The sequence below is a fragment of the Vanacampus margaritifer genome, chromosome 7, assembly GCF_051991255.1.
Source record: "Vanacampus margaritifer isolate UIUO_Vmar chromosome 7, RoL_Vmar_1.0, whole genome shotgun sequence".
NCBI classification, from domain to species: domain Eukaryota; kingdom Metazoa; phylum Chordata; class Actinopteri; order Syngnathiformes; family Syngnathidae; genus Vanacampus; species Vanacampus margaritifer.
Genome location: NC_135438.1, coordinates 12,437,762 through 12,463,511, shown reverse-complemented (window position 1 = coordinate 12,463,511; position 25,750 = coordinate 12,437,762). Strand labels below are relative to the sequence as shown.

General features: G+C 39.9%; 1 protein-coding gene across 11 annotated transcripts in view; it reads left to right on the top strand.

The window, feature by feature from the left end:
• The window catches only part of slit2 (slit homolog 2 (Drosophila)), a 111,992-nt gene that overhangs the window by 7,417 nt on the left and 78,825 nt on the right, over positions 1-25,750 (top strand). For all 11 annotated transcript variants that reach the window (XM_077571210.1, XM_077571208.1, XM_077571205.1 and 8 more), the window contains exon 4: positions 4,770-4,841. In XM_077571210.1, coding sequence (XP_077427336.1) covers positions 4,770-4,841 — 72 coding nt within the window. The remainder of the gene's footprint in view (positions 1-4,769; positions 4,842-25,750) is intronic.

The window sequence follows — 25,750 nt, the reverse complement described above, 5'->3', positions numbered from 1 at the left end:
ATGACTGCGGGGATTATCGCCATGCTGCAGCGAGGCATTCACTAGTTGCAGAAACTCTCGCACCTCCGACTTCTCTGTCTTCATCCACTTTACGGACACGCTTTGCCTAATAGCATACAGCCTGGAGGGTGGTTTCGTGCACAAACCCATATAGTTGTTAATTCATTTCAATGTGGGTAACTGATTTGATATGCAAGTACACTGAGTTGAGAGCTCTGTCACGGAACAAATTAAACTCGCAAGTCAAGGTATGCCTGCAATAGTTTTGTAAAAGCAGAATTTCTGACAGCCCTTGTATTGGAACATAATAGTTTGTAGGTGTACCTAATGTTTTGGCTACTGTGCATGTATCGATGCAACAGATGATGCTAGTCTGACAGCATCGCATCTATTTTAAAAGGATGAGCTCATACCCCAATCTCCTCCACACCTCCATCAGATGCAGCTCCAGCAGCCTCATACTCTTCCTCAGGGGAAGTGTAGCCCACTGAACGGGCACTCCTGGCTAGGCAGGACCTGCTGGAATTGCGGGGGCCTCTCTGCAGGATGTGGGGCTTTTAGCCTCTTAGCCTCCAGAGCTGCTGTTAAGGGAAGATGGGGTGAATAATTTAGAAACATCACTTCTGCTGCATGTTAAATATTTATAATAGGCCTCTGATGTAACTGTGAACCTGTGTGCATGCGTGTGAAGATGTTTGTCATTGGGGATGCGTGCAGAGGGCTGAATAAGGGTCAATAGTAAAAAAAACAAACAAAAAAGCTGATGAGTGACATCACACAGTTTTGTAACTTTCTCATGAGAAGCTGGTGGTGGCCTGTCAGACTCAGCAAGACCTTCTCTGCTGTCCTAAACCCTATAAGAAGCAACGAGCCACATTTACAACCTAAATTCCAATATTTGTTCCATTAACTCATTCACTGCCATTGACGGATATAGACGTCAAAAATTCATTTGAACTATTTCTATTAGTTTACATTTTTTCCCCCATTTTTGTTAACAAGAGTATGAAAGCCTAGATTTTTTTAATTGTACATTTAGAACAGATTTAAAATGTGTGATTAATTGTGAGTTAACTAGTGAAGTCGTGCGATTAATTACGATAAAAATTTTAATCACCTGACGACCCAAATTTTTAATAATCTTTTTTTCTTCATTTTTTTTCATTCACTGCCATTGACGGCTATAAACGTCAAAAATTCATTTGAACTATTTCTATTTGTTAAACATTTTTTCCCACAAATTTTATTGCCTCTAATTATTAAGAATATTTTCTTTTTCTTTTTCTTTTTTAAAGAAAAGATTATTAAAAAATAAAATTAAAATAAAATTACTTTTTTTAAAAAAAAAGAAGAAAAATATTATTCAAAATTAGGGGCGTCAGGCGATTAAATGTTTTCGTAATTTATCGCATGACTTCACTAGTTAACTCTCGATTAATCACAAATTTTATATCTGTTCTAAATGTACAATAATTTTTTTCCTAGTTTTTCAGACTGTTGTTAACAAAAGTGGAAAAAAAAATGTAAAACCAATAGAAATAGTTCAAATGAATTTTTGACGTCTATAGCCGTCAATGGCAGTGAATGAATTAAATTGTATGAATTTATTCCTAACCTTGGGTTACAAACTTAAAAGGAAAGGACGACAGAAAAAAAAAGAAGTTTTTTTTTCTAATTCATCCATCCATCCATCCATCCATTTTCTTGACCGCTTTTCCTCACAAGGGTCGCAGGGGTGCTGGAGCCTATCCCAGCTGGCTTCGGGCAGTAGGCGGGGTACACCCTGAACTGGTTGCCAGCCAATCGCAGGGTATTTCTTCTAATTCCATTGGTTGATTTTAAAATGTATATTATTCTGTTAAAAACAAAAGTCATACGTGCCTCCCACATTTGGTAGCCCTAGGTCAAATGTACCGAGATAGGGCTCTGTTAAGCCTCTGTAGGGGGCGCTACACTGTGTGCAAAGTTTTCGTTCATGTTAAGGCCCTCAACATTCGGAATCATTACGAACAACAATAATAATAACAATAATAATAGTGATAATAATGATGATGATGATAATAATAATAAGGACCTCACAGCAGTCACTGCTTTAATCAGACATTAACTATTTCAGTACTTCAATAAATACCATGCATACTGTAAATAGTATTTTTATTTATTTTTACAAAAATGAAGTTATTTACAAATGTGTTTCATTAACCGTTTGTGGCTTAATTAAAGAGACCAAGTAATTTTTGGACTTCTTTTAGGATACACCGCGAATCACTCATTCATTTGTGATTGGATGATTGTTCCTTACTGTGGAAGGAAACAAATATGTTGGTTGCACAGCGCGAGAAGACGTACAACATAGATCAATCCGCTTGTCCATGCCGAGACGAAACTAGTATGTAAACAGGTCATTTTTAGGATGTTAGTGTTTTTTAATTTAATCATATTTCAAAGATTATGTGCTGCCATGTCAATCTAATCTGCCCAGGGCCTTCAAAAGTAGTGATGGCTGATGTAACTCAAACTTTACTTAGCAATGGGACTTTTCTTTTATCCAGTCACATAAAAATGTCATCCTCACATGAGCCACAGCAATGGACCTTGATGACGTCAACAGTTTCCCGTCTTTCTTTGGTCCTTCCTCGGGTCTCCTGACGGCCTCACGGCTCTGGCTGGGTTCTGAAGTGTTCGATTTAGTTGAACGGTATGGGATTTTTTTAATATGTTTTAGGTGAACTAATGAATACACACTCACACGCACATGCACATACACATACACCCAGATACAAAATTTAAAAAAAATTATATATAAGAAAAAAAGAAGAGCGCAATGATGATGACATGATGAATGAACAATACTGAGCTCTCCAGCGGAGAGAAAAAAATAATAATACATTTTTCCCCCGTCTTCTGATTGGTTGCCGCAAAACAGGTCTATAACAATCTGCACACATAAACAAACAGTCCCCACCAAACGCCCAGGTACCAAATACACGGCTCACCGTTAGTCTGAGGTCACGTTTTTTCCTCGGATCACCAATTTCTTTTTCCTTCTCTTAATTGCCTCCCAGTCACGGCTGCCACGGCATCTGTTGCTCGGGCTCGTCAATGCGTGTGTGCGTGCGTGTGTGTCGAGGTTAAACAGTTTCAGCAGCCTTTCACTCACTGTGTCACTCAGTTGCCTCACTCTCCCCGGACTCACATCAAGGCACATCCGCCCGCAGACATGGGCACACAAACCTCTTCACTCCACTCAAGCAGGGTTAAATGATCGCACCCACATTATTAAACTCACCCGAGTTCTCTCAACGCTTCTATTTGTGTGTGTATATGTGTGTGTGTGTGATGACGGGCTGTTGTGAGTTCTTCCCCTGTGAGGGCCTTGTTTACTCAGTGGGGTCCCTTTCACACATTCGGTAGCCCGGCCAGACCGCCTGTTTGTTTTTCCCACATCGTCTTCTCCTCTCTCCCTTTGTGGTTTAAAGAAAATCTCCCCCCTTGCCTACATTGGAACTCTTGTCTTTTTCTCCCCATGCCTTGCCTGTCTTCCAGCTTCTCCACTTTACTATTTGCCCGGCAGCCATGTTGCCATCAAGAGTAACCTGGAGTCTGTTATAGGTGCACTCGCACGTTTTAATGGAACCCAATACAGTACAGGAGCTGCAACAATATGATTTCATGTCACACAGTAGAGGCGGGGCTGGACTGGCACAAAAAAAAAACAGCCCTGGCATTTTGACTTAGGCCCACCAGCCTGACTCCTGCCTAACATGTAGTTCTGCCACTGATGTTTATTGATGATGTTTCAGTTTGTGATCTATATTCGAACTGGATTACCGGACTAGTCCGTCTAAATTGTGGGCTAGTCTCTTGGGGTAAAATGTAGGAAAATAATAGTTAAAAAGCACTGCATCGGCGCCAAAAGAGGCCGGCCCGCCGTGCATCTACCCTGGATGCCAGATGGCTAGTCCTGCCCAGAGTTGAGGGCACAACACAAACGCACACATAAAGTGCACTCTAAAAACAGTACACTATAGGTAAAAAAAAAATGGACCGATCTTCTACTTGGGTTACTTTGACCCAACTTTGAGTCAAGAAATGGGTCTTTTAGTGTAAAACAACTCATAAATATTGGTCAAATCCTTTACTTGGGTCAATTTTTTTTTAATCATTTTGTATAAAACAACCCAGAAAGTTAAGTGAAATTGACCCACGAAGTGGATGGGGGCATTTTTGGTCCATTATTGGGTTACTTTTACCCCAATTATTTGTAGAATGTGAAGTGCCAATATTGTTTGCAGACCGTTTCTTTGTTTGTGGAGGATCACACAACACAATTATTATTATTTTTGATTGTGCAGGGAGGCTCCATTCTGGGTCATGGAGTAAACCAAAATGTGAGCAATAGGCCAATAGGTTTATTTTGGGGCAGTGGTTGGGTTTTGTGGTGTCGGTGTGGCGCGGGTCCATTGTGATTCAAACTAAGTCCTCTTATTTTTGTGATCCAGATTCTCGTGATTGGCAATTTTTTATGCCAAACGGTTGTGTAGTAGAGGCAATAATGTAGCTTTGGCTGACACTGTAAGAGTGCTAATTATTGAACTTTTTATTGTTGTCTTCTTAGTGCAAGCTAATGAATGCTAGTGAATGTCTCTATCCATGAAAAGTACCTTTTTCCTTACTTCTCTATAATGGCAGGCATGAAACATTAAACAGCTAATTTACAACAGTTTGTTAAGAAGTGGTTTCCTGATGTGTTTTCTGTCTTTTTTTAGGCGCCTGAATCGGAATAATCTGGCGGTGTTTCCCGAGCTGCTCTTCCTGGGCACGACGAAGCTTCACAGACTGTAAGTCCTGATTTCTTTTGTCCTTTCGAACGTACCCCCGAGTTGCTCTGTATTGTTGTATGGAAGGCCTGACATCACTCGGGTGACAAATGGCTTGATGACATTATGATGACATCATTTTGGATAGAATTCTACTAAAAGGTTAGATTAAGTATCCATTTCTATTCCACTGGGTACAAGCTACACAAATGTAGATATTTTCTTTCTGGATATTTCTACACAAATCTTTCTGCATCTTTATTCATCTAATGGCCAAAGATGGATATTGAGGCCGCTTTGACCTTTTACAAATAAATTCTAATCAGTGTAGCTTTCTGTCGATGTGTTGAAATGCTGTCCAAACCATCCATTGATCATCTCTATGGATAAAAGTCTACACGTCTTAATCATTCTATTAAGCAATCATTAGTCAGACTGAATACCTCAATGCACCCGAGTCTTGATTATTCATCTCATCTCATCAAGGTATTTTCACTAATTCTCCACTCCTAACTTTGTGGAAGTCATTTTCTTTTCCTAAATTGCATTAAGGCATTGAGAAAAATCTAAGGATGCAAGATGCACTTTGAGCCCCCCTTAATTTGCTTTAATTTATCAAGCACACCAAAATCAGTCAATCAAGCAATTGCATATTGTGTATATGATACCGTTTTTTTTTAACTGCTACCTGAACAGCTTTCTATTAATCCAGTGGTGTCCAAACTTTTCCGTTTGACAGCCACATACAGAAAATTGGAAGAACGCAAGGGCCACATAATGTTATGAAGGGAAATTGTGTTAAGCCCTAAAAAAAAATGCTACAGTATAATAAACCAATTTATTTGTAATAAAGGCACCTATTTTTTTCGACACCCTCCCTTCTTACACTGACCATCTCCAAACGTTTATTTTGTATTTTTTTTACTGTGTCAAACGCCATTTTTAGTATATGTCGTGGGCCGCTGAACAATGGATGGCGGGCCGCAAATGGCCCCCGGGCCGTGTTTGGACACCCTGCATCATAATTGTAAATTAAGAAAAGGTCTACAGTTTGTAAAACAAATTGATTCGTAGCATATGCTATTTTTAGTATATGCCGCGGACCACTTAAAAATGAAAGGTGGGCCACAAATGGCCCCCAGGCCATAGTTTGGACACGGATGCTCTACACCATCAGTGAGTCCAACTCCTTGTTTTCTTTTCCACTAGGGATGGGCGAGTAGTGATACCAGGTCTCGGTATCGGGCCGATAACTATATCTGTGGTTCAATGTGTGTTATAAAGTATATGTTTGTAGCTCACGTAACTTCGCCGTGTTTAATTGCCTCGCTTACTTTTGCCAAGCGCTTAATTGCCTTGTTAACGTTGTGAGCTGTGGTGCTAAAAATAGAACCAGACGCTAATTATAGCGCTTGTACATACATTATATTTGTGATGAACGGAGAACGTGAAACGGAGGAACTTTCCAAATTAAAAGCATGGATTTCAAAACAAGATTACACACGAAACAGCTTGAGGAATTCTTAGCATGGTAGATATTACTCAATTACTTAAAGCCCAATTGTGTTGAATTGAATTCTTTGCACTTCACTGTATTCCTTAAAAATAAGTTGCACAACCACATATTTTCATTGGAACTTTTTTTTTTCTGGCCACTGGATTATTTGTTTCATCTTATTAATTTTTTTTAAAAATAAATTTTATTGTATACGCTATACAAAATGACTTTTATGAGCAAATTGAAAAAATATAATTGCCATGTATTTCTTTAACTTTTAAGGAAATTTGCTGTAGTAAAAATGATCTGTCATTGTTTTTTTTTGTGTGGAAATTTTATGTATCATAAGTACTAATGGTATCAGCACTTGGTATCGGTATCGTTGAGTACTGAAGGTTTGAGTATCGGTATCAGTCTAAAAAAAAAGTGGTATGTGTCTTGAGCTGTGGAAGCTCAACAACAATGATGTAGTGGAACATAGACAAATGTGAAGGAGACGTCTGATTTTCACTGCCTCTCTCCATTAAGGCCAGTTCAGTAGCTAATGGAGATTAGCACCCCGACAGCTGCTGTTCACTGAGTGTGCATGCATGCGCCCGTGTGCTCATGATGAATCAGGTTTCCCATCTTAAGTTACATTTGGCCTTTCATGGGTAGTGAATAGTTTTAGTCACAGAAAATCAACAGTTGCATTCAAAGTCGTGCGCCTGCCGCCGATTGTTCCCGCACCTTCCAGCCCCTGCGCTCTGTCGCAGCGCTTGGCGTAAAACGATCTGTACATCTCAGACTGTGGGAACTAACGACTCGTCATGGTTGTTTGCGGTCTCGGGGGAATAATTATGGTGGCGTATATACTGTATATATATATTTATGCGTAAATGCAGCTGAATATATTTATCTGAAACAATATTGACGTGCTCAGATGATTCACATTGTGTGAAAGTTGTTTATGTTCTGCGGCAGCTCCGGCGTTTGGCTGTGCTCGACCTGTCATGTCTGAGGTTGTGTCTGCCCGTGCTCCGCTGTGTCTGTGCATGTGTGAGTGTGTGTGTGTGTGTGCGTGTTGCTCAAGGCCAAGACTTGGCATTTTGCTCAGCGTGTGGCCCCAAGGTAAAAATACATCCCAGCCATACTTCTCTCCACTCAGCTGTCACAGACAAACGGCCTCTGAGTGCGCCAACATACGTTTGTGTAGCAGCAGTTGTGTGAATCCCCGTTGGTGGCCCATCTTCCGAAAACAAGTCGGCCTCATCCGTCTTAACACCATTCACCGGGTGATGGTATTGGCTATGGTAGGTGTGTTAGCATAAAATAGATCATAAAAATACACAGAAAGAGACAAGTGTGTGCTCGTTGACAATGAAAAAAAGTTGTCGCCTCGGCGGCCACAAAAGTGTGAGAACGTTTGTCAGACGTATGGAAGTCATTTTGTGTGCATTTCAACCGCAAAGCTGAAGTCAACATTCATTCTTTTGTGTATGCCTTTACCCCATGTGGTGTCTTATTATATTTTTAGAAAACATAACATGAAACCCTTGAGAATCTCGACGTGGAAGTGGAAGCGTGTTAAGTTTTCATTTGAGGTCAGATGGAATGTGCGAAGTCTTGGCTTCTTCCAACAGAGCTGCTATATATATGAACACTTACTCAACCTGCTATTATGAACATTTTTCTTTTCACTCTGTTACAGCTTAAAACCGTGTGTGTGTGTGTTTGTTAAGCTTTTTAAGCTTTGCTTGTGCAGTAGTTGACGGCTTCATGTCCTCAATTTTCTTGTAAAGTCGTTTTCATATTCTTTTTCTCACTACAATCATGCAGTATTTACGAAGACTATGACATAGTACAATTAAGGTATTGTCCAAAGTGTTTTCGTTGTTTGTAAACACAACATTCAAAAGTGACACTCGAGGAAGCAGCCAACTAGGAACGATTGTGAAACCAGCCCACCAATCAGGAGCGGGCGTTCGCACAGAAAACATTTGCATATGCCGCTGATAGTAGCTTGCCTCTGTGGCTTGGCTGGAAGGAAAACGTTGAGTCTCCACCCAGAAACGTCCTTGACAGGCAAAAGCAAAACCTTTGGACCATACCATTTAAGGAATAATGGAATGATCAAAGCCTTTGCTACGTAGCTTTTTCTACATCATGCATGCTCCACCAACGCCCAGATGAGTACAAAGAGCCCTGACTGTTTTACCCTGACTGCACCTATCAGCTTTTATCTTCCTTTTATAGTAGAGCGTGCGGACCCTCACACTCCACAGTGTCTTTGGGGAGGGGAGGGGCGGAGTTTTTCTTACTTCATTTGAAGTCATGTCTTCCTTTTTTTCAACTTTCACTTTAAGATCGTGCACGTACTCGCACACGCACCATGAACAAGCCTGACACAAATGCTGCAGTTACGCTTTGGGCCAGAGGTGGCAGTCGTGAGTAAAAAAAATTACAAACTGCACAAAGATCCTTTAAATGTCCTGTGAATAGACAATTAAAATGTAAATTTATTAAACAAGTAAAAAAAACAAAAAACGTTTGTAACATTGTGCGGTCATATTGATGAAAAATGCAAATGAAGGGCACGATTTATTCCGCTGGTCGCCAATTTATTCCGAAATTTGAATGAAATGTTCTCATAGAAAATAAGTAGCTTACTTCGATCCCACTTTTTTTCCCCAGAACGATACCAGTACAAGTACTCAACTTTGAGTGGTCACTGATACAGATACCAAGTACCGATACCACTATTACTTATTTTACATAAAATTTCCAAAAGAAAAAAGACTGATAATTTTAAAGAAAGACTTATATATTGCAAAATATAGCATTTCCCCCTAAAATTGCATGAAATTAATGGCAATTTTCTATTCTTTTCATTTCTAACTTCTCGCTCCTGATAGTAAAATGGCCACAAGAGGGCAGCCAATACTGGTATCGGCCCCCCGTTGCGAATACTGATACCTTAAAATAAGGCTGGTATTGGCACTCGCCCATCCCGAGAAATTATGAAAATCAAATGAATCTGTTCCAGCGTAAAACAGCATCACCATCTGAAGTCCTTAGCTATATTTAAGGGCAATATTTTAGGTGAAATATTGACAAACATTCTTAATTGCCACACAAGTGCAAAAGAAAACTAAATCCTGTTAATATAAAAAGGTCAAAACAATCCTGAATCATCTGCTGATAGTTGATGTTGTGGCACCCATGATGGCCGCTCACCCTTTGAAACTGGCTGCAACTTGCATGAAGTTACGAACGTTGTGGATGAATTTAAACACAAGAGCGGCTTTGAATTAAAGATGCTTGAAGGGATACAATTTTCAGCAGTAAAAAAGTTCAGATTTGGTCAAGAATTAATTTGATAACTTTCACGTACAAACCTTTTAAAATGAATTTTTCTACTTGATATCACCTTTGCTGAGGAAGTAGGTAACGACTAATCATGGCTCAGCTTGCTGACCAAACCCAGAAAACAGGTGAGCCGTGATTGGTCGTTAACTACTTGCTCAGCACAGGTGATAACGTCTTCAGTCGACAGCAATTTTGTCAAATTATTTTTTAAAGGTATTAATTGTTCATGATAAAAATAACCAAGCCAACATGCAGTGGACAAACAAAAAAATCATCACAATTGGGACAAAACCTGAACAGCTTGTTTATAGACACATTTACAAAAAAAAAAAAATGTCTGTAGTGTAATTTCACATTTTTTACGCACTCTGACTGTTTGTATACAAGCAATTAAAAAGTCAGTTTTCCATAATATATTTCTTTTTAAAACACCTGCGTCCTCAACACACACGTTTATCCAATACCGCAGGGCACAGACTGCATTAGGTTACACACATCTGGAGACACCATGTGGGAGGCGACACCCCAGCAACCATGTCTTTCTGTATTTGCCAAGACGCACGCACACACACACACACACACACACGCACACACTCACACACACACACACACGTTTGTTTTACTATCTTTGTGGGGGCATCTCATTGACATAATGCATTTCCTAGACCCTTCCCCTAACCCCAACCATAAAAAATGATTGCCTACCCCTATTCCTTACCCTAACCTCAACCATAACCCAATTCAAACCTAAACTCTAAAACCAAGTCTTGACCCTCAAAAAGAGGCCTAAACTAGTGGGGCCCAGCGAAATGGCCCCACATGGACAGGTGGGCCCCACAACTCTGTGAAATCCCCAATTGTTGGCCCCACTATGAAACAAAAACAAGACCACACACACACACACACACACACACACACACACACACTGTCCCTGTATTGTATTGTAGAGTGCTGAGAACCACAGCTGTGACTATTTGCTCCGAGCGAGAGCTGAAAGAGCGAAAAAGGAAGGTGATTGGGTCCAACAGAGCCAGTTCATTAGATGGACTCTGTAAAACATGATGGCCCACTAAAAGATCAGCACCTTTGCCAAGAACCCGGACAACCGCCGAGCCGCTGCGCAAATCACCCGTTCGGGCTCACCCACAGACGTGTGTGTGTGTGTGTGTGTGTGTGTGCAATCATGGACTTTATGACCACTGAACTGACAAGGTTCACTTCTGGCGCCTTTTATGACGTTCTGCTTTTATTAAAACTGTAAAGAAAATGCTTGAGGATTGATGAAAGGATGGCGTGCTAGATGAAAAGAGAACCTTTTGTAATTCCACAAGTCTGGTTTTGTTTCAGTGTGAGTGACTTCAGATTGATGAGATGTTTGGATTTTATTGTTATTTCCCTGACTTGCTTCTTTCCAGCGTCACGCTCATCTCAGGTCGTTCAAAGAATTTTAAGATTCTCATCATCAGTTCTAACAGTCTAAGGACCACACTGGTCTTATTTCCGTACTTGTATTTTAAGAAAATGTATCCATCCAATTCATTTTCTATAGCAATTTTCACGGTTGATCTAGTGAAATGCTCGCTGAGCGTGTCTAACAATTTGGCAGACTGGCCTTCTCCAAGCTGGGGAGTGTACCTGGTGGAGCAACAATTTAATGGCAGAAAATTCATCTTAACTTTAACTCTACTTAGAACCCATATAAGTGGTTGACCAATAGTAGACAGCTAGCCTAGCACGATGTACTGTATTTCCTTCATAAATATGTAAACAGCGTCAAACCCTGTGAATCATTGTATTACATTGTTAAAATAATCCTACACAGTTATGAGCACACAAACGATCAGGGTGGAGGGTGGTCTCGTCACGCAGATTCTGCGTACCTGACACGTAGCCAAACAAAGAAAAAAACGTAACACTGTTGTATACGTTTTGGTCCTAGAGAGCGCAACGACATTGTCCCATATTGTTTTATAAAACGATGCCATCAACCACACTGTTTACCTACATCTTGATCAAATTCACCAAAATTACTTTACACCACCTGCGCCACAACTTAGACCTGCTCCGAGCTGGTCTAAAAACTAGTCTCCTATCAGTCACCGAACAAGAAAATGCCCTAGTTTCGCTGGAACGATATCTGCCAAATTCCCAAACACTAAACTAAACTAAACTAGACTTGCCCCGGCACGAAAATGAAAGATGCGCCAGGTTTTATGCACAAGAGCTGCCCACAAAAAAAGAGCTCTAATTGTGTGTGTGTGCGCACACGTATGTGTGTGTGTGTGTGTGTTTGTGCATGTAATAGCGGTTAATCCTCAGCTAAACTGTGCCATGATGGGGCTTTACCAAGTGGCATTGTTGCTTAGCAGCCTAGTAGGTTGTGCCTTTGTCTTTTGTAAACCCTGATACACGCACACACACACACATGCACTTGCCACCTCGGTCGAGACGACAAGCCCCGCACAATGGTCCAAAGAGTGCAAATGTTTGGGAACAAGTGGGTCTTCCCGGCGTGTCGACAGTTAACTAACATGGAGGAGGAAGCAAAATGGAAGGCGAAGGTCAGAGGTAGAGAGGATCACATTTTTCTCCCGGTAAATAATGTTTTTTAATTAAGAGAAAACAAATCGAGTGCTTTTAGTTACCCCAGTGACGATGACCTCTTGGGTGCAAGATGTGTGGAAAGGTGAAAGGTCAAGAATGTCCCAGTCAGGAGATCTTAGCGGGAGGTGGCATGTCCAAGGTGGAATGTCATTCTAAATATTTAAAATTTGTTGGTGACATAATTAAGCAGCTGTTTATTTATTAATTATTCTTTTATTTATTTTATATTTTATTAATTTTTTATTGAGTTTTGTTTTAAACTAATTAAAATGGTGTTATTTTTGACATTTTAAATTAATATTTAATTATTATTTTTTCAATTTTCATATGGATGCTGCCTACTATTCTTGACACTTTCCAACATTGCTGAGGTTGCTTTGAGTGATGAATGAAGATACATTTAGTGATTGTTTACACATGATCCGGTATATAAATATGTCATAGTGTCCGTCCAAGGGAATGATGTAAATCCCTCTAAGCGTCTCGGTCTCCTTCCCATCGTGGACAAACACACACACACTTGCACCAACTCACCACTTCAGCATTCAGCCCGATTTCCTGCCCCCTCCCGTTTCTTTGAATGCACTTGAAGATATATAAAAAAATTCTCATGCACACACTCTCATAAAACAAAAGAGCTCTTTTCACATCTTCCCAACAGATGCTGTCCAACAGTCCAGGAGTCATTTGGACTCACAGGAAGCATCCAGCTAAACTTTTGTAACATTTTTTTTTTTCAGGAATCACCTTGAGTGCAAACAGCATGAAGGTGCTGAGTGTCAGTGAGTCACTCATTTGCCTCCGCATGAGTAACATGATTGACGTCTGAATTGCTCAAGGCCACTCATTCCTAAGAAGTGATTTTACCATTCATATCCCAACACAATGCCGCAATTCATTCGGGAGGGCTTTGCCAAAGCCGGAGTGGCATTATTGAGCGCGCACCTGCACAAAAGATTATGTTATACAGACAAAATGTAAACGTGAACCGAAAACGCCCCGCTTGAATTTGATGACAAACTTGCTTCTGGATGAGCCGGAAAAAAAAGTCAGTTTGTCAGTTTGATTTGGTCACAAGCTGCTGCTGATTCGTTTTCAAAGACAGATTAGGTGCGTGAAATCACGTTATTAGTATTGTCCGTCGCCTCATTGAGTGCCACCCAACAACATGATGGGACGCTAAAAAAGACTGAGAATGAGTCTTGCAATAAGATGCTGTGTAAGACTTGATTATTTATCCCATGGGAAATAATGAAAAGGGAAAAAACTGTCACCATTACACATTTAAATATTAACATTCTTAACTGCCTGTATATGTAACTGCTGTTAAAAATGACAGATTCTGTTCTTCTAACATTAAAAGTCTAAATTTTACTACAGTACCACGTAATGTTTATTTCCTATGATCAGCATATTTGACTATTTTGTGATCACCTGCATCACCAACAAAAATCAGAAAAACAAAAAGCTTGTGTGTAAATGACTTATTTCCAGGGTTTCCGCCAGTGCTTTACAGGCCAGGTGGGCCGCCAGGCCTATAAAGCACAGGGGGAAACCCTGCTTCTGCACTGAAGTCGCATAAAATTAGAGCTGTCAAACGATTAAATGTTTTAATCAGATGAATCACATCCTAGAATTTTGATTAATCACTTAATTAAAAAGGCTTTTTATCAACAACAAAAAAAATTGCCCGCCAAATTAACATTTAATGTTATGAGGACGTCTTCAAAAATATTTTTAGCCACTGCAAACTCTCATCCTCCTCTTTTTATACTTGCATAATTTAAAATGGAAAAAAAAGACCCCATTAGTTTGACATGAACAAATATTCTGAATATCATATGCAAACATTTTGTATATGTTTTATTGTAATGCATGTAGTTGTGCTTATTGCTCAAACACAACCTCTGCTACCTTCAATGTAACCATCCGCTGTCGAGCTAAAGGATCATCTGCGATCAAAATTAATAAGTGTGATTAATCTGCGTTAATACATGATTAATGTGATAATTTTTTGTGATTCATCAATGAGTTAACGCTTTAACTTTGACAGCACTACATAAAATATGCTTATATGTGACATCACAAGTCCCCCCCCCCCTCCCCCCAGAAATTACTGATATTTTTTTCGAGGATTTCCAAAATGTATGACCTTTAGTTTACTGTAAGAAATCATCAGCTGTACTGTGGGAAATTATCCAATTTCACTTAATTGGTCCAAAAATCATTTACTTATATTTATGTTAGCGACGTATCTTGACAAACAGAACAATTAAATGTTCTTCCACCAGATAGGAGCAGGTACATAATTAATCTGTGTATCCACTTTTCCTGCCTTTTTTTGTTTGCTGTACCTGAGATATCCAAAGTAAAGGTTGGGAAAGCGATTTTACTTCATAACGCTGTCCACTGCACTGATTTAATTTCACGTTGGTGTCCTTAACAATTTAAATGGTATTTTAAAAGTGGGCTGCCATTGAAAAAATGTCCAAACCAAATTTTTTGGACTAATGGATTATTTTCAAAATCCACCATACGATAAAAGTAATCTTGCCTACAATGACCAAAAATGTTGCCAATTTGGCAGAGCGACTCAATCAATCACCTGTTGGGTGTGTGAGTGTCAGGGGTCGGTAGCTCACAGGTGAAAGGTCACAGGGAGCATCCAATGAGATATCCAGCATAATGAACATGCCAGGCGGGAGTGGCGGCGAGAAGGTGCGAGGGTTATGCTCCGCAAAATGAGGGGACTCCAACAGGGGGGCGAAAGCGAGCTAGAATGAATGAAGGGTATTTAACGCAAAGATTAGAGATGTGTTTGCTGTCTTAAATGGTGTGGAAAAAAAAGAAGAGTGGAGGAAGACAATGAAGCGATGACAGAAGTGTTTTGTACGTTGTGAGTGAGCTGTGAACGGGACAAGGAGGGAAAGTCAAGAAAGAAGACAAGAAGGAGGTGAAGTTTATCAGCCGTCACTGTAGATGTCAGGTAGCCTGAAGCTTGGAGTCTGCATGTCTGTTGCACACAATTGCTCAGGTGTGCGTGTGTGTATGTGTGTGTGTGTAACTTGAGCAGGCATGATATGGAGTAATACATGTGCAAAGCCAGCAACAATTCCAGTTGTGTGTGTGCGTGTGTAAGAACACTTGTGAAGTCGTCGACATAATCAAGGCTTGCTCTCGCTAGCATGTTATTAGCGTTACTAGTGTGTGGTGGCTCCGCCCACCAAGCATCTAAATCATATTTCTGATGATGACATGTCAAATCGGTAAAATTACCGAATGAACAATACTGAGCTCTCCAGAAAAATAAAATAAAATAAAAAAATTCATTAAATTTATTTAATAATTAAAAAATAAATAAATAAAAATCATATTTCTGTTTCATGTTGACTACCTTTTCGCCGCTCTGTGCTTAGCTTCATCATGCTAAGTGGTAGGCTACACAGCAGCGGGATGTGTTCGTCTTCCTCGGCCACCCTCCCTCTCTCTGCGGGTTATGGATCCGTGCGCGGCACGTGTTGATGGATGTGTGGGTCCGCTCGATGAGTTATGGGAAGGATTATGAAGTAATCAGGACGATTTATCATGCACGGCTCCTCCACTCGCACAAATCGCATCCACTCAGCAGTATTGACCTCGACGTTATAGCTCTGGCGCGCTAATAAAGTGTCGAGAATCTCTTTTAAATGACCAAATAATCAGTGTGTAATTAGTCATTGGAGCAACACTTAGGACTTATCGCTGGAGCAGGTCATATTTCATCAACTGCTGCCCTAACGCAAAGCTAAGCTAAGGTGATTCTTCATCTCACAGACATCCCACAAAATTTCCGCAAAATGCCATAACCATACTTCAGGAATTTATCTGTCTACACCCTTTACACAAATCCCCGTAAAGCCGAATATTACCGCAGTATACTGTGTCAGTTCCAGTTTCTGCTGTGATGTATAAAATATTTTTTACTAGCTTGATTTCAACACACACTGATGCTTGTGTTTGTCAGCCTGAGCGATGACACATATTTTACAGTCAAAACATCTCACCGTACACCAGCACCATGCCTTTGTCATTTGTTTGGAGTTGGCCGTGCTAACACGAGGGGAGAGAGATGAACTCTTCCAGGTTAGCGTAGCGCTAGCTAGCTGGTGCGACACGGATAGATTTAAAACTTTACCAAAAGTGAATAAAAAAACACATCGGGATCCTGGAGGTTAAAAGAAGTTGTTTTAAACTAAAAAAGAAAACTTCACACGCTCTGATATGTTTAAAAAAAAAAAAGGGAATATGAGTGAATATGGTAAAACCCTCTGGACAACATATGGTGCTAATAAAGCGCTAGAAAGTGCACTTTATTTACCATTATGATCAAATTGGATTTTTCGTTTTTTGACCTTTTTTTTCTGCAAAAGTACAATTAGGAACCCATTTGAACTGACTCAAGATTTGATGGTTAAATGTTAAACGAACAGCGGATTTGAGGTACGAGTTGATCAACTTGGAAGTGCAGACATATTTGCATATGTAAATTTACAGTATTTTGTCATTGACTACTTAAAGCTAAGAGCTGAAAGACGAACGGAGGACTTGAAAACAGGAAACGGAAATACGGAGTGGCCTTCCAAATTAAAAGCATACGTTTCGAAATAAGATGGAAGCAAACATCGCAAACAAAACAACTTGAAGAATTCTTTATTATTATTATTCTCTTGTATTGATAGATTCAGATGCATTTAATTGTTCTGTTTGTCACAATACGTCTCTGGAATAGCTAGCTTCGTCATGATATTTTATTTGGACCAATTAAGTGATAATTTCCCACTGCACGTTTGAGTTGAGTTTGAGTTGATTTGAACATGAAAAGAGGAATATCATTTGAATGTTTTCCCCTGACTTACGTGGGTTTTATCTTGCTACCCCCACTTCCTTCCATGCTCCAAAAACATGCATGTCGGGTTAGAGCCTCTAAATTATACATTTACGTGAATGTGCTTGGGAATTATTGTCTATTTATACGTATGTGCCTGGGACCTTAATGAGGAAAAATGGTGTAGAAAATAAATGGATAAATATTTTCAACATAAAAGAGTAGCAATATGTGATGCCCTTCCACCATTCCATTTCTGTATTTTTTGAAAAATATAATTTTTTACCAGCATTGTTACAGGGACGAACGAGGGCAATCACTGCACGAGTCGAATGGGGAGAAAAAGTCTCGTTGATGTCAATCAGTCAGCAGACCTAACATGGCCGTCCCCCATTGCCCGCGGGTGCTGGCCTCCTCCCTCTCCTCTAATCCTCCATCTTGGCTACATGTCGAGCCGCCTTGTCCAGTTGCACAATATCCCCCCTCCGGGGCAGGCAACTGCAGCGCTTTTCTGGCTCCATTAGTGCCACTCCACAGGCATAGTCGGCATTCTCCAGCGGGACCGTCATCGCCGGCCACTGGCACCCCTGTCACTCTCAAAAGCTCCTTCCTCGGTCACCCTCATCCTCTTCCTCTCCACCGCTCTCCTTCATCCCTCCATCATCTTCCTCTCCCCTCCATCCAACGCGTTGGTTTGGAGAGGCTTACGCAAGACCCTCATGCATGCTAACAATGCAAAAGAGGAAACTGGAAGCTGACCAGTGATCCCTCCCTGCGATGTTGCTCACAAGTTTCAAGTCTCTGGCATTATTTCGCCCCGAAAGCTGAGTGTGTTTTGAATTGACCACGGCGACTTAGCCTCATTAAAACGCATCATGAGGCCAGGATGAGAGCTGCAGCACATGCCCCCCTCCCACCCCCTGTCAGAATGTGATGCTTTTGAATAAGAATGAGAAGATCAGCGCTGTGAGATGAATAAAGAAATTGGAGCTGCGTTGATGTCGCTAGCATCTAATGGCAGCTTCCACCTCCGATACGTTATCCCATTACTCTTCTCTATCATTTCGACAGTAACACACAGTGCACCCCCAACCCACCAAGCACGCCCCCCTAATTGAACGGCTCGCTTTTAAAGGACTATGACCTTTCTGCAAGTGCCTGGCGCAAAAGTACTCTCCAACACACACGCACCTACACATGCCAACACGATTGGGTAATGCCGAATAAAGCAGATGCTATCTCAACACGGGAGCCAATAAACTATGCAAGACAAGTTAAGACTCTAATCATTCATGGTGTTCTTCCTCTAGCACCGCCATGTTTGTTGATCTGTTTCTATAGTAATATAATCCACAATAATAAATGTGATTTTTTTTATTATTATGATAAAATAATACCATAATAATACTCAAGTCAGAGAAATAGTAGGATAATATATAAATAAATGTATGCCAATATCATCCGAATAATTAGGATAATTTTAAGACAATAAATCATGTATAACAATTTCATGAGAACACAGAACAGAATTATGAGAAAGATAAAGGGAAATCAACTTTAAATATTATATTTGTGGAATATGAGTTATGCAGCAAAATCCAGCCCATTTTGCCACTTACTGTCGACTGAAGATGACATCACAGTTGTTCAGGGCTCAGGCAATGACCAATCACAGCTCACCTGTTCAGCTTCAGAAGCTGTGATTGGTTGCTGCCTGAGACCTGAGCAACCGTGATGTCATTTCCACTCGATAGCGAAATGGCCGTCTTCCGATATTGAATAAAAACTGCTGGACTTTGCTACTTAACTCATATCCCACCGACTCAATATTAATTAATTAGCTCCCAAAGACGTATTTATATGTTTTTATGTTGTTGTTTTTTATGCCAGAGCATACACAAGGCTTTGATGCAGCCTCTGAACTGAAGAGAACAGTTGAAGCAATGGTAGTTATTACAAAAACGGCCAGCAGGTGGGAGCAGAGTATAAGATATCAACCAGGGCCATGTTGAAAAAAGCTGTTTTCCCCACAGTTTTAAACAGATTTGTGAATAATGATTAAACCTAGCTATTTTCTAATACTAATTGCTGCAAAACGGAAACAGATAGAAATGTACTTTTTTTTCTGATGAAAGAGGAGACTCTAATCTGTCTTTTGGTAGGCTCCATGTTTTTAGAGCAATACAATACAATATTCTGTGGGCCTTGCAAAATCAGTCAAAATCCAGTAAAACAGCCGGGAGCGAAGGGGGTTGCGTCAGTGAAAATAATTAGGAGTGAATGAGTTAACCAGTATTTAGACTTGTGGGGCTGCATAGAGTTTCTTGTGGCCATTTTTTGATCAAGAACTAGCAACGAGAAATTAGAAGAATAGAAAATTTTAATTAATTTCATGCAATTTTAAGGAAAATGTTATAAAATGTTATATTTGGATATATATGTCTTTTAAAAAAAATTATGATCTATCATTGTTTTGTGGGAGAAATATGTATCAAAAGCCCTAGTGGTGTCGGTATCAGTGACTACTCAAGAATTTAATTCTCGTGCTGGTATCGGTCTGAAAAAAGTCATATCAAACATATTTAATTACTTTATGAGAAAAAAGCGACAGAATTGTACGGAATAGTTGTTCCGGAACAAATTATACCAAATGCATTAATAAGAATAAAGTCCAACATTTCTACATGCATTAAGATGAGAACTGTCAAAGGCTTTAAAATCCTCACATTGAAGACACTTCTTGTGCTTGCTGAACTGTTTAGTAGCACTCGATAGTTTTCATAGAAAAGTCCGATCCAAGTATTCCCTTGAAATCCACTTGGCCTATGAAACATTTCACACCCGCACACACACCACACTGGACTCCACTCATTCTCCCACCCTTGTTTTAACGACAGACTTCTTCAACTTTATGACTTTCAGCGCGATGGAAATACAAAGACGGATTCTCATCCTTCGGGGAAATTCAATTATGGACAATTGGCAGGCGTGTAGAGACACAGAGGAGGGGGGGGGGTGTGGGGGGGCTGGAGGAAAGAAGGGAAGAAGACGGAGAAACAGGAGGTGTGTGTGTGTGTGTGTGTGTGTGTTATGTGCAGGTCTCTTCCTGTTCCTGGGTCAGATCCTTCTGACAGCTCATTGGCAAACTCTCTTATTAGAGGAATTCTCACAATCCGTTCCTCCGAGCCGAGGATAAATAAACGATGAATCCAAATTTTTGTCATCATTAAAGCTGTCAAACAAGTGGCTGTAACATTTGCCCTCCATCGCTCTTACTTTTCAGCTGCAAAAATACTTCTAGTCACTAGTAATTATTAGTTGTTTATATTGTAACTTGGACTCCCTCGTCTCATTTTGGCGCAGACAAAGTGATAATAATGATGTGTTTACACTTTGCTGTTTGGGTCTTCCTTCACTTCTCTCTTTGTTTAGTTCATTCGCCTTCCATTATTCTTTAGATGTGCGTGTGTGTGTAATAAATGAGTGTATTGTTGACTTTAACACGGGAAGAAAGAAAAAAACGATGGATGGTTTAGTGCGAGGAGGCGGGTGGGCTCTTCCGGTATGACTGAAGACAGCAGTGAGATTAAGACACCTGCAGGTTAATAAATACTCACTTTTTACTGTAATGTGCTCGAAAAAGAGACACAGCAATGACGTCAGCCTGTTTTACGAGTTTCATAATTACAGTATAAGCAAGAGCCCTTAGCAAGTCAATGTGTCTGTCAATGTGTGTGCGCGCGTCCAAGAGTTAACAGAATGCTATTTTCCCGAGATGCCGTAGCGACCTGCGAGGTAACATTTGTTTTAGATGGCGACGGTTCATGTTGTCAAATCAATATATTGATCTGTGGAGGAACCCAGTCTGGAATTTCCCAGAGGTGATTGTTCACCTGCCCAAAGTTCCTTTCTATGAATCCAAACCACATTGCCGTGTTCACAAACGTTCATGGCTTGGCTTTGTTTGCGTGATTCCCCCCCCCCCCCCCCCCAATAGTGAAACTATATCAGCATATCCAATCCATCTGTGTTTGAAAGCTGTCTTCACTGAAATATTCAAAGCATAAAACACGTGAGAAAAGTGCCTGTTTTTTTTGACAAAGAAGCACATGTGGTTCACATTCACTCCCTCGTACAATCACTTTCTCAGCATTGCTTGCTCTAAATGCAATGAAAGTTTCATCTCCCATTTGATTGAAGTGGTGATCAAATGATAGCAATTAGGAAAGAATGAGGCTATTTCAAAAGTGTTATTTTATTTTATTCTTGTCTTGTTTCAAGACGGACACATTTGATCAAATTTGAGTTCGATATAATGGTTGTTTTCAAAGATGACCTTATCTCTTTTAGGCCAATATTCAGAATCCTTGTCAATTTTCCACCTTTGCTTATTTCTACATACCAAGATTTTTTTAGTCAACAACAACCCCCACCCCCAGAATTACAAAAACTAAAATGGGGGGTGACGCGGGGGACAAATCTTCATTAACAAAATAAAATGAAAATGCTTAAAAAACAAAAAAACTAAACTAAATAACTGAAATTACACCTGGCTTTTTTTTAAGCTATTGAAAAAGTAACTATAATTATAGCAAAAATGTTGTTTATTTTTGCCATACTTGAGCTTTCGGGGTTCATTTTAAATGTATTACTTATTGTATTCCTTAAGAGACAAAATGTGTTTTGAATTGTAGGGTACTTTATTGCACAATATTTAAGAACCTTTTTTTTATGTTGCAGTTGGCAAATAATTATATTTAAAAATAAATAAATAAATAAAAATACTAAAACTAATAAAAACAAAATTTCCACACACAAAAAAATATAATAAATATATTTTTAAAACTGTGTGTGTGTGTATATATATATATATATATATATATATATATATATATATATATATATATATATATATATATAGCACATTCATTAGCCCTGCTCTGCATTTTCTCTAGAATTTCTGTAAAAATGTAGAAACATATTAGAAGCAGTTCAAATGCTGTGGGTTCAAATCGGTGCTCCGACATTCCAATGTGTAGTTGTAGTGTAGTTGTTCTCCCGTAGCTTGCATGGGTTTTCTCCAGGTACTCGGGTTTCCTCCCACATTCCAAAAACATGCATGGTTAGATTCACTGACGACTCGAAATTGTCCCACAGTTCATCTCAACTGACTTTGTGCCAGAGGCGGGATGCACCCTGGACCGGTCCCCGGCCCCTCGCAGACACATACTCTATAGACAAAGAATCTTTCACACTCACACCTACAATCTGCAGACCAATATCTCCACATATACTGTATATCATTAGCATTTACATGACTTTATTTCAACTTGTGATCTTTTGTGAATTTTCTAAATATTCATTTGAATTGAACTGAAGTAAATTTTGTTAACTTGCCAGAAAAATCATTCTCATGATTCCAAGATTGAAGTTTTTTGTGAATTTGATTCCTTTTGTTGTGTTGTGAAGGCTCACTAGAATGCTATGAAAATGGGGGAGGGGAGGGGGGAGTGGATGAAGGTTGAGGGGGTGGATGATGATGGGGTTGATTGACTCAAGGGGAGGAACGAGGAGAGGAAAAGGTTATTAACTACACTATGGCCCGACAACCTGCATGTACAGACAAAACCCGCACAGGTAATAGCAGTTCTTAGTATGTGTGTGTGTGTGTGTGTGTGTGTGTGTGTGTGTGGAGAAGTTCATAAGTTTAGTGATGTCATTTCGACAAGGCTCGTTTCAACTGAATGTGTATGTGCATGTGTGCGTGTTTGTGTCTTGCTTCTAAAAGCATATTTTAGGTCATCTTAAAATGTCTTAGCGCTCCCATCATGCACTGCTTCATTTCCCCCAGTCATCACTGTCCCACAATCATCTCATTCAGGAGATAGAGGCCATCAGACTGGCTTGGCTGCTTCCGCTTTCCTTCCGACTCGAACCCTGGCCATCTCTTCCAATGTCCGCTTACTCGCATTTGAACGACAACATTCCCGAGCTCTTCTGGCAAGTTATTCCTTCCCCGCCTTTCCACAGGTGATGTGCTGATGGTGATTACGGCTGCAAGTCAAGCAGAATGGATGCTTCTAATTGAAGCGTGGGGGCAGGGGTGGTGCCAGAACAGCCGTTTCCATGGTAGCAATTAAGCACTGTGAGGTTTCAGGTCAAGCTTAATTAGCATGCAAAGATGAAAGACAGACAGATGAGCATGACTGGACCAAACCATTCGTGTGTGTGTGTGTGTACAAAAAAAATATTGAGACTAGTTGCATTAGAAATAGAAATTCCAAATGCAATGGAAGCCTGTGAGAATTTGTTGCTATGTTGTAATGCAGCGGTTCTTAATCATTGTCATCCTAAAACCTGCATTTTCCTACTGTTGTGAAGTCACTACCTACTTTTATTTTAAAACAAAGATTTAAAAAATAGCCTTTGAAAACACATGGAGAACATATTATATTCTCATAAGATGTTTAAAAAGATTTTTTTTGTTGGCTGCCTGTGACCCATCCAAAATGACTCCACGGCCCACTTTTGGTTCCTGAACCACCAGTTGAGAACCACAATATGAATCAAGGACTAAATGACACTGAATTAATGAAGTGAATGAGTCATCATCAGAACAATCCCCAGATATAGAGTACATTTGCTCAATATAAAAATGGCATTCCAAAATATTTTCCATAAATTCGGATTTGGAATAATAGTGGACTGAATACATTAATAGTGAGGTGACACATTTTTTGTACCCTTTTTTCTAAGAGCAGCTCCCTATTTTTATGGATTATTAAGACAAATTTCTAAAAACATTTTTTTTTTTACGCAAAGCGTTCCTTAGAGGAATTACAGTGGCTGAGGTTCTTAGGTTCGAGATGGAAAGTCAACTCCGGCCTTCCTGTGTGGAGTTTGCATGTTATCCCCGCTCTCTTGTGGGTTTTCTCCGGTTACTCGTGCTTCCTCCCACATTCCAAAAACATGTTAGGTTAACTGAAGGCCGAAAATCGTCCGTAGATGTGAGTGTAAGTGTGAACGGTTTTACTACAAAGGAATGCGATTTTTGCAATTGGCTGGTGACCAACTCGGGGTGGGACCCGTCTCTTGCCCAAAGTCAGCTGGGAGAGGCTCCAGCTCGCCAGCGACCCGTGTGAGGATAAGCCTTATAGAAAACAGATGAATGCATGGATTGTGTTGCTCCATGTAAAGAAGTACAGTACATTTAATAAAACATGAAAAATGTAAAGAAATGAAATGAACACAGTTAGTTGTTGGGTGCTGATACACGTACACAATATTTTGTGTATCACATTAACATAATTGCCACATAAGTATAAAAATAACGTAACCACTGTTTTGATTAAAAAAACAAAAAAAAAAAACAATGAAAGGTATGGTGTAGAACTGCGCAGGGGCAGGCTGAACTGGGTTTGTGTATTTTGACACGCATCTTGGCGCAGCTAAAAAATGGCTGTTTTCACGCACCCACCACTGTTTGATGTAAGGAACCCCCGTAATTGTTTCAGTAATTGTATAATTAACCCAATTTGCAAAGACTGTTATGCCAGACTGCAGTGTAAAATGAATGAAACTGTAATAAATGCCAGGACCTGAGATTATCTTCAGTGTCTATCCATAAAAATAGGGAGCTGCTCTTACAAAAAAAGGGTACAAAAAATGTCATGAACTTTCACCTCACTATTCATTTATTCATTCTGTTTCTCCAGAAAAGGAAAAAAAAATTATTCAGTCCACTATGTAACGTTAACCAAGTGTACTGTATACAATAGTAATATATATAAATATAAAGTAATATAACCCTAACTAACTTATATGATGTAGTTTAATTTTATAGTAGATAACATATTATTTATGTCACCGTTTCTAAAACAGGGTATAAAATTTAGGGTATACCCACTTCTCCAGGGACAACTACATCACTGATGAATATTCACAAAAATGTCACAAAACCCAAACAGAATTGCTTTTGAGGTTCACCCAAGGTCATAATATAACATCAGACATTTGTCTGACCTTGTATTTCCTTCCCCTTGAAATTCGTATCAAAATCCGTAATGTACGACCTCACCTCGGGGGGTCTTTGGACTTTTTTGATTCCACTGCATGACTAAATTCCTCTAGCTCACATTTCTCTGCTTTCGCTTTCTAGGCGCTAACAGCTCAATAGTCACTGGCAGAAAAAGGCTGTCAGCTCTGTTATTCACAGCTCAATGATAGAAATCCCACTGTGTGCACGTGTGTGTGTGTGTGTGTGCGTGCGCGCGTGTGCGCACACGCATGTTTATGCTGATTGATATGTATTACCGAAGTAAGGCGAGCTGCCATTAAAAGCTTGGAAACTTGTGTGGCAGCTTTGAGCTGTGACTATTAGGCTGAAAGTTTCCGCTGTTGGCAAAACACAAGGGAGTGGTGAGGCAGATGTTAGTGAGAAGTGTGTATGTGTGTGAGGACTAACAGTAGCAGGTGGTTAGTTTTATTCACCCTACTGGCCCACACTCGGGCTCTCGTGGGGGGGGGGGGGACTGTGGAGCCATCTAAAGCTCAGCTGTTCTTGTGTTGTAACTACACGTGTGATCAGCACTGGGACACCTTTTAGTAGAACATAAT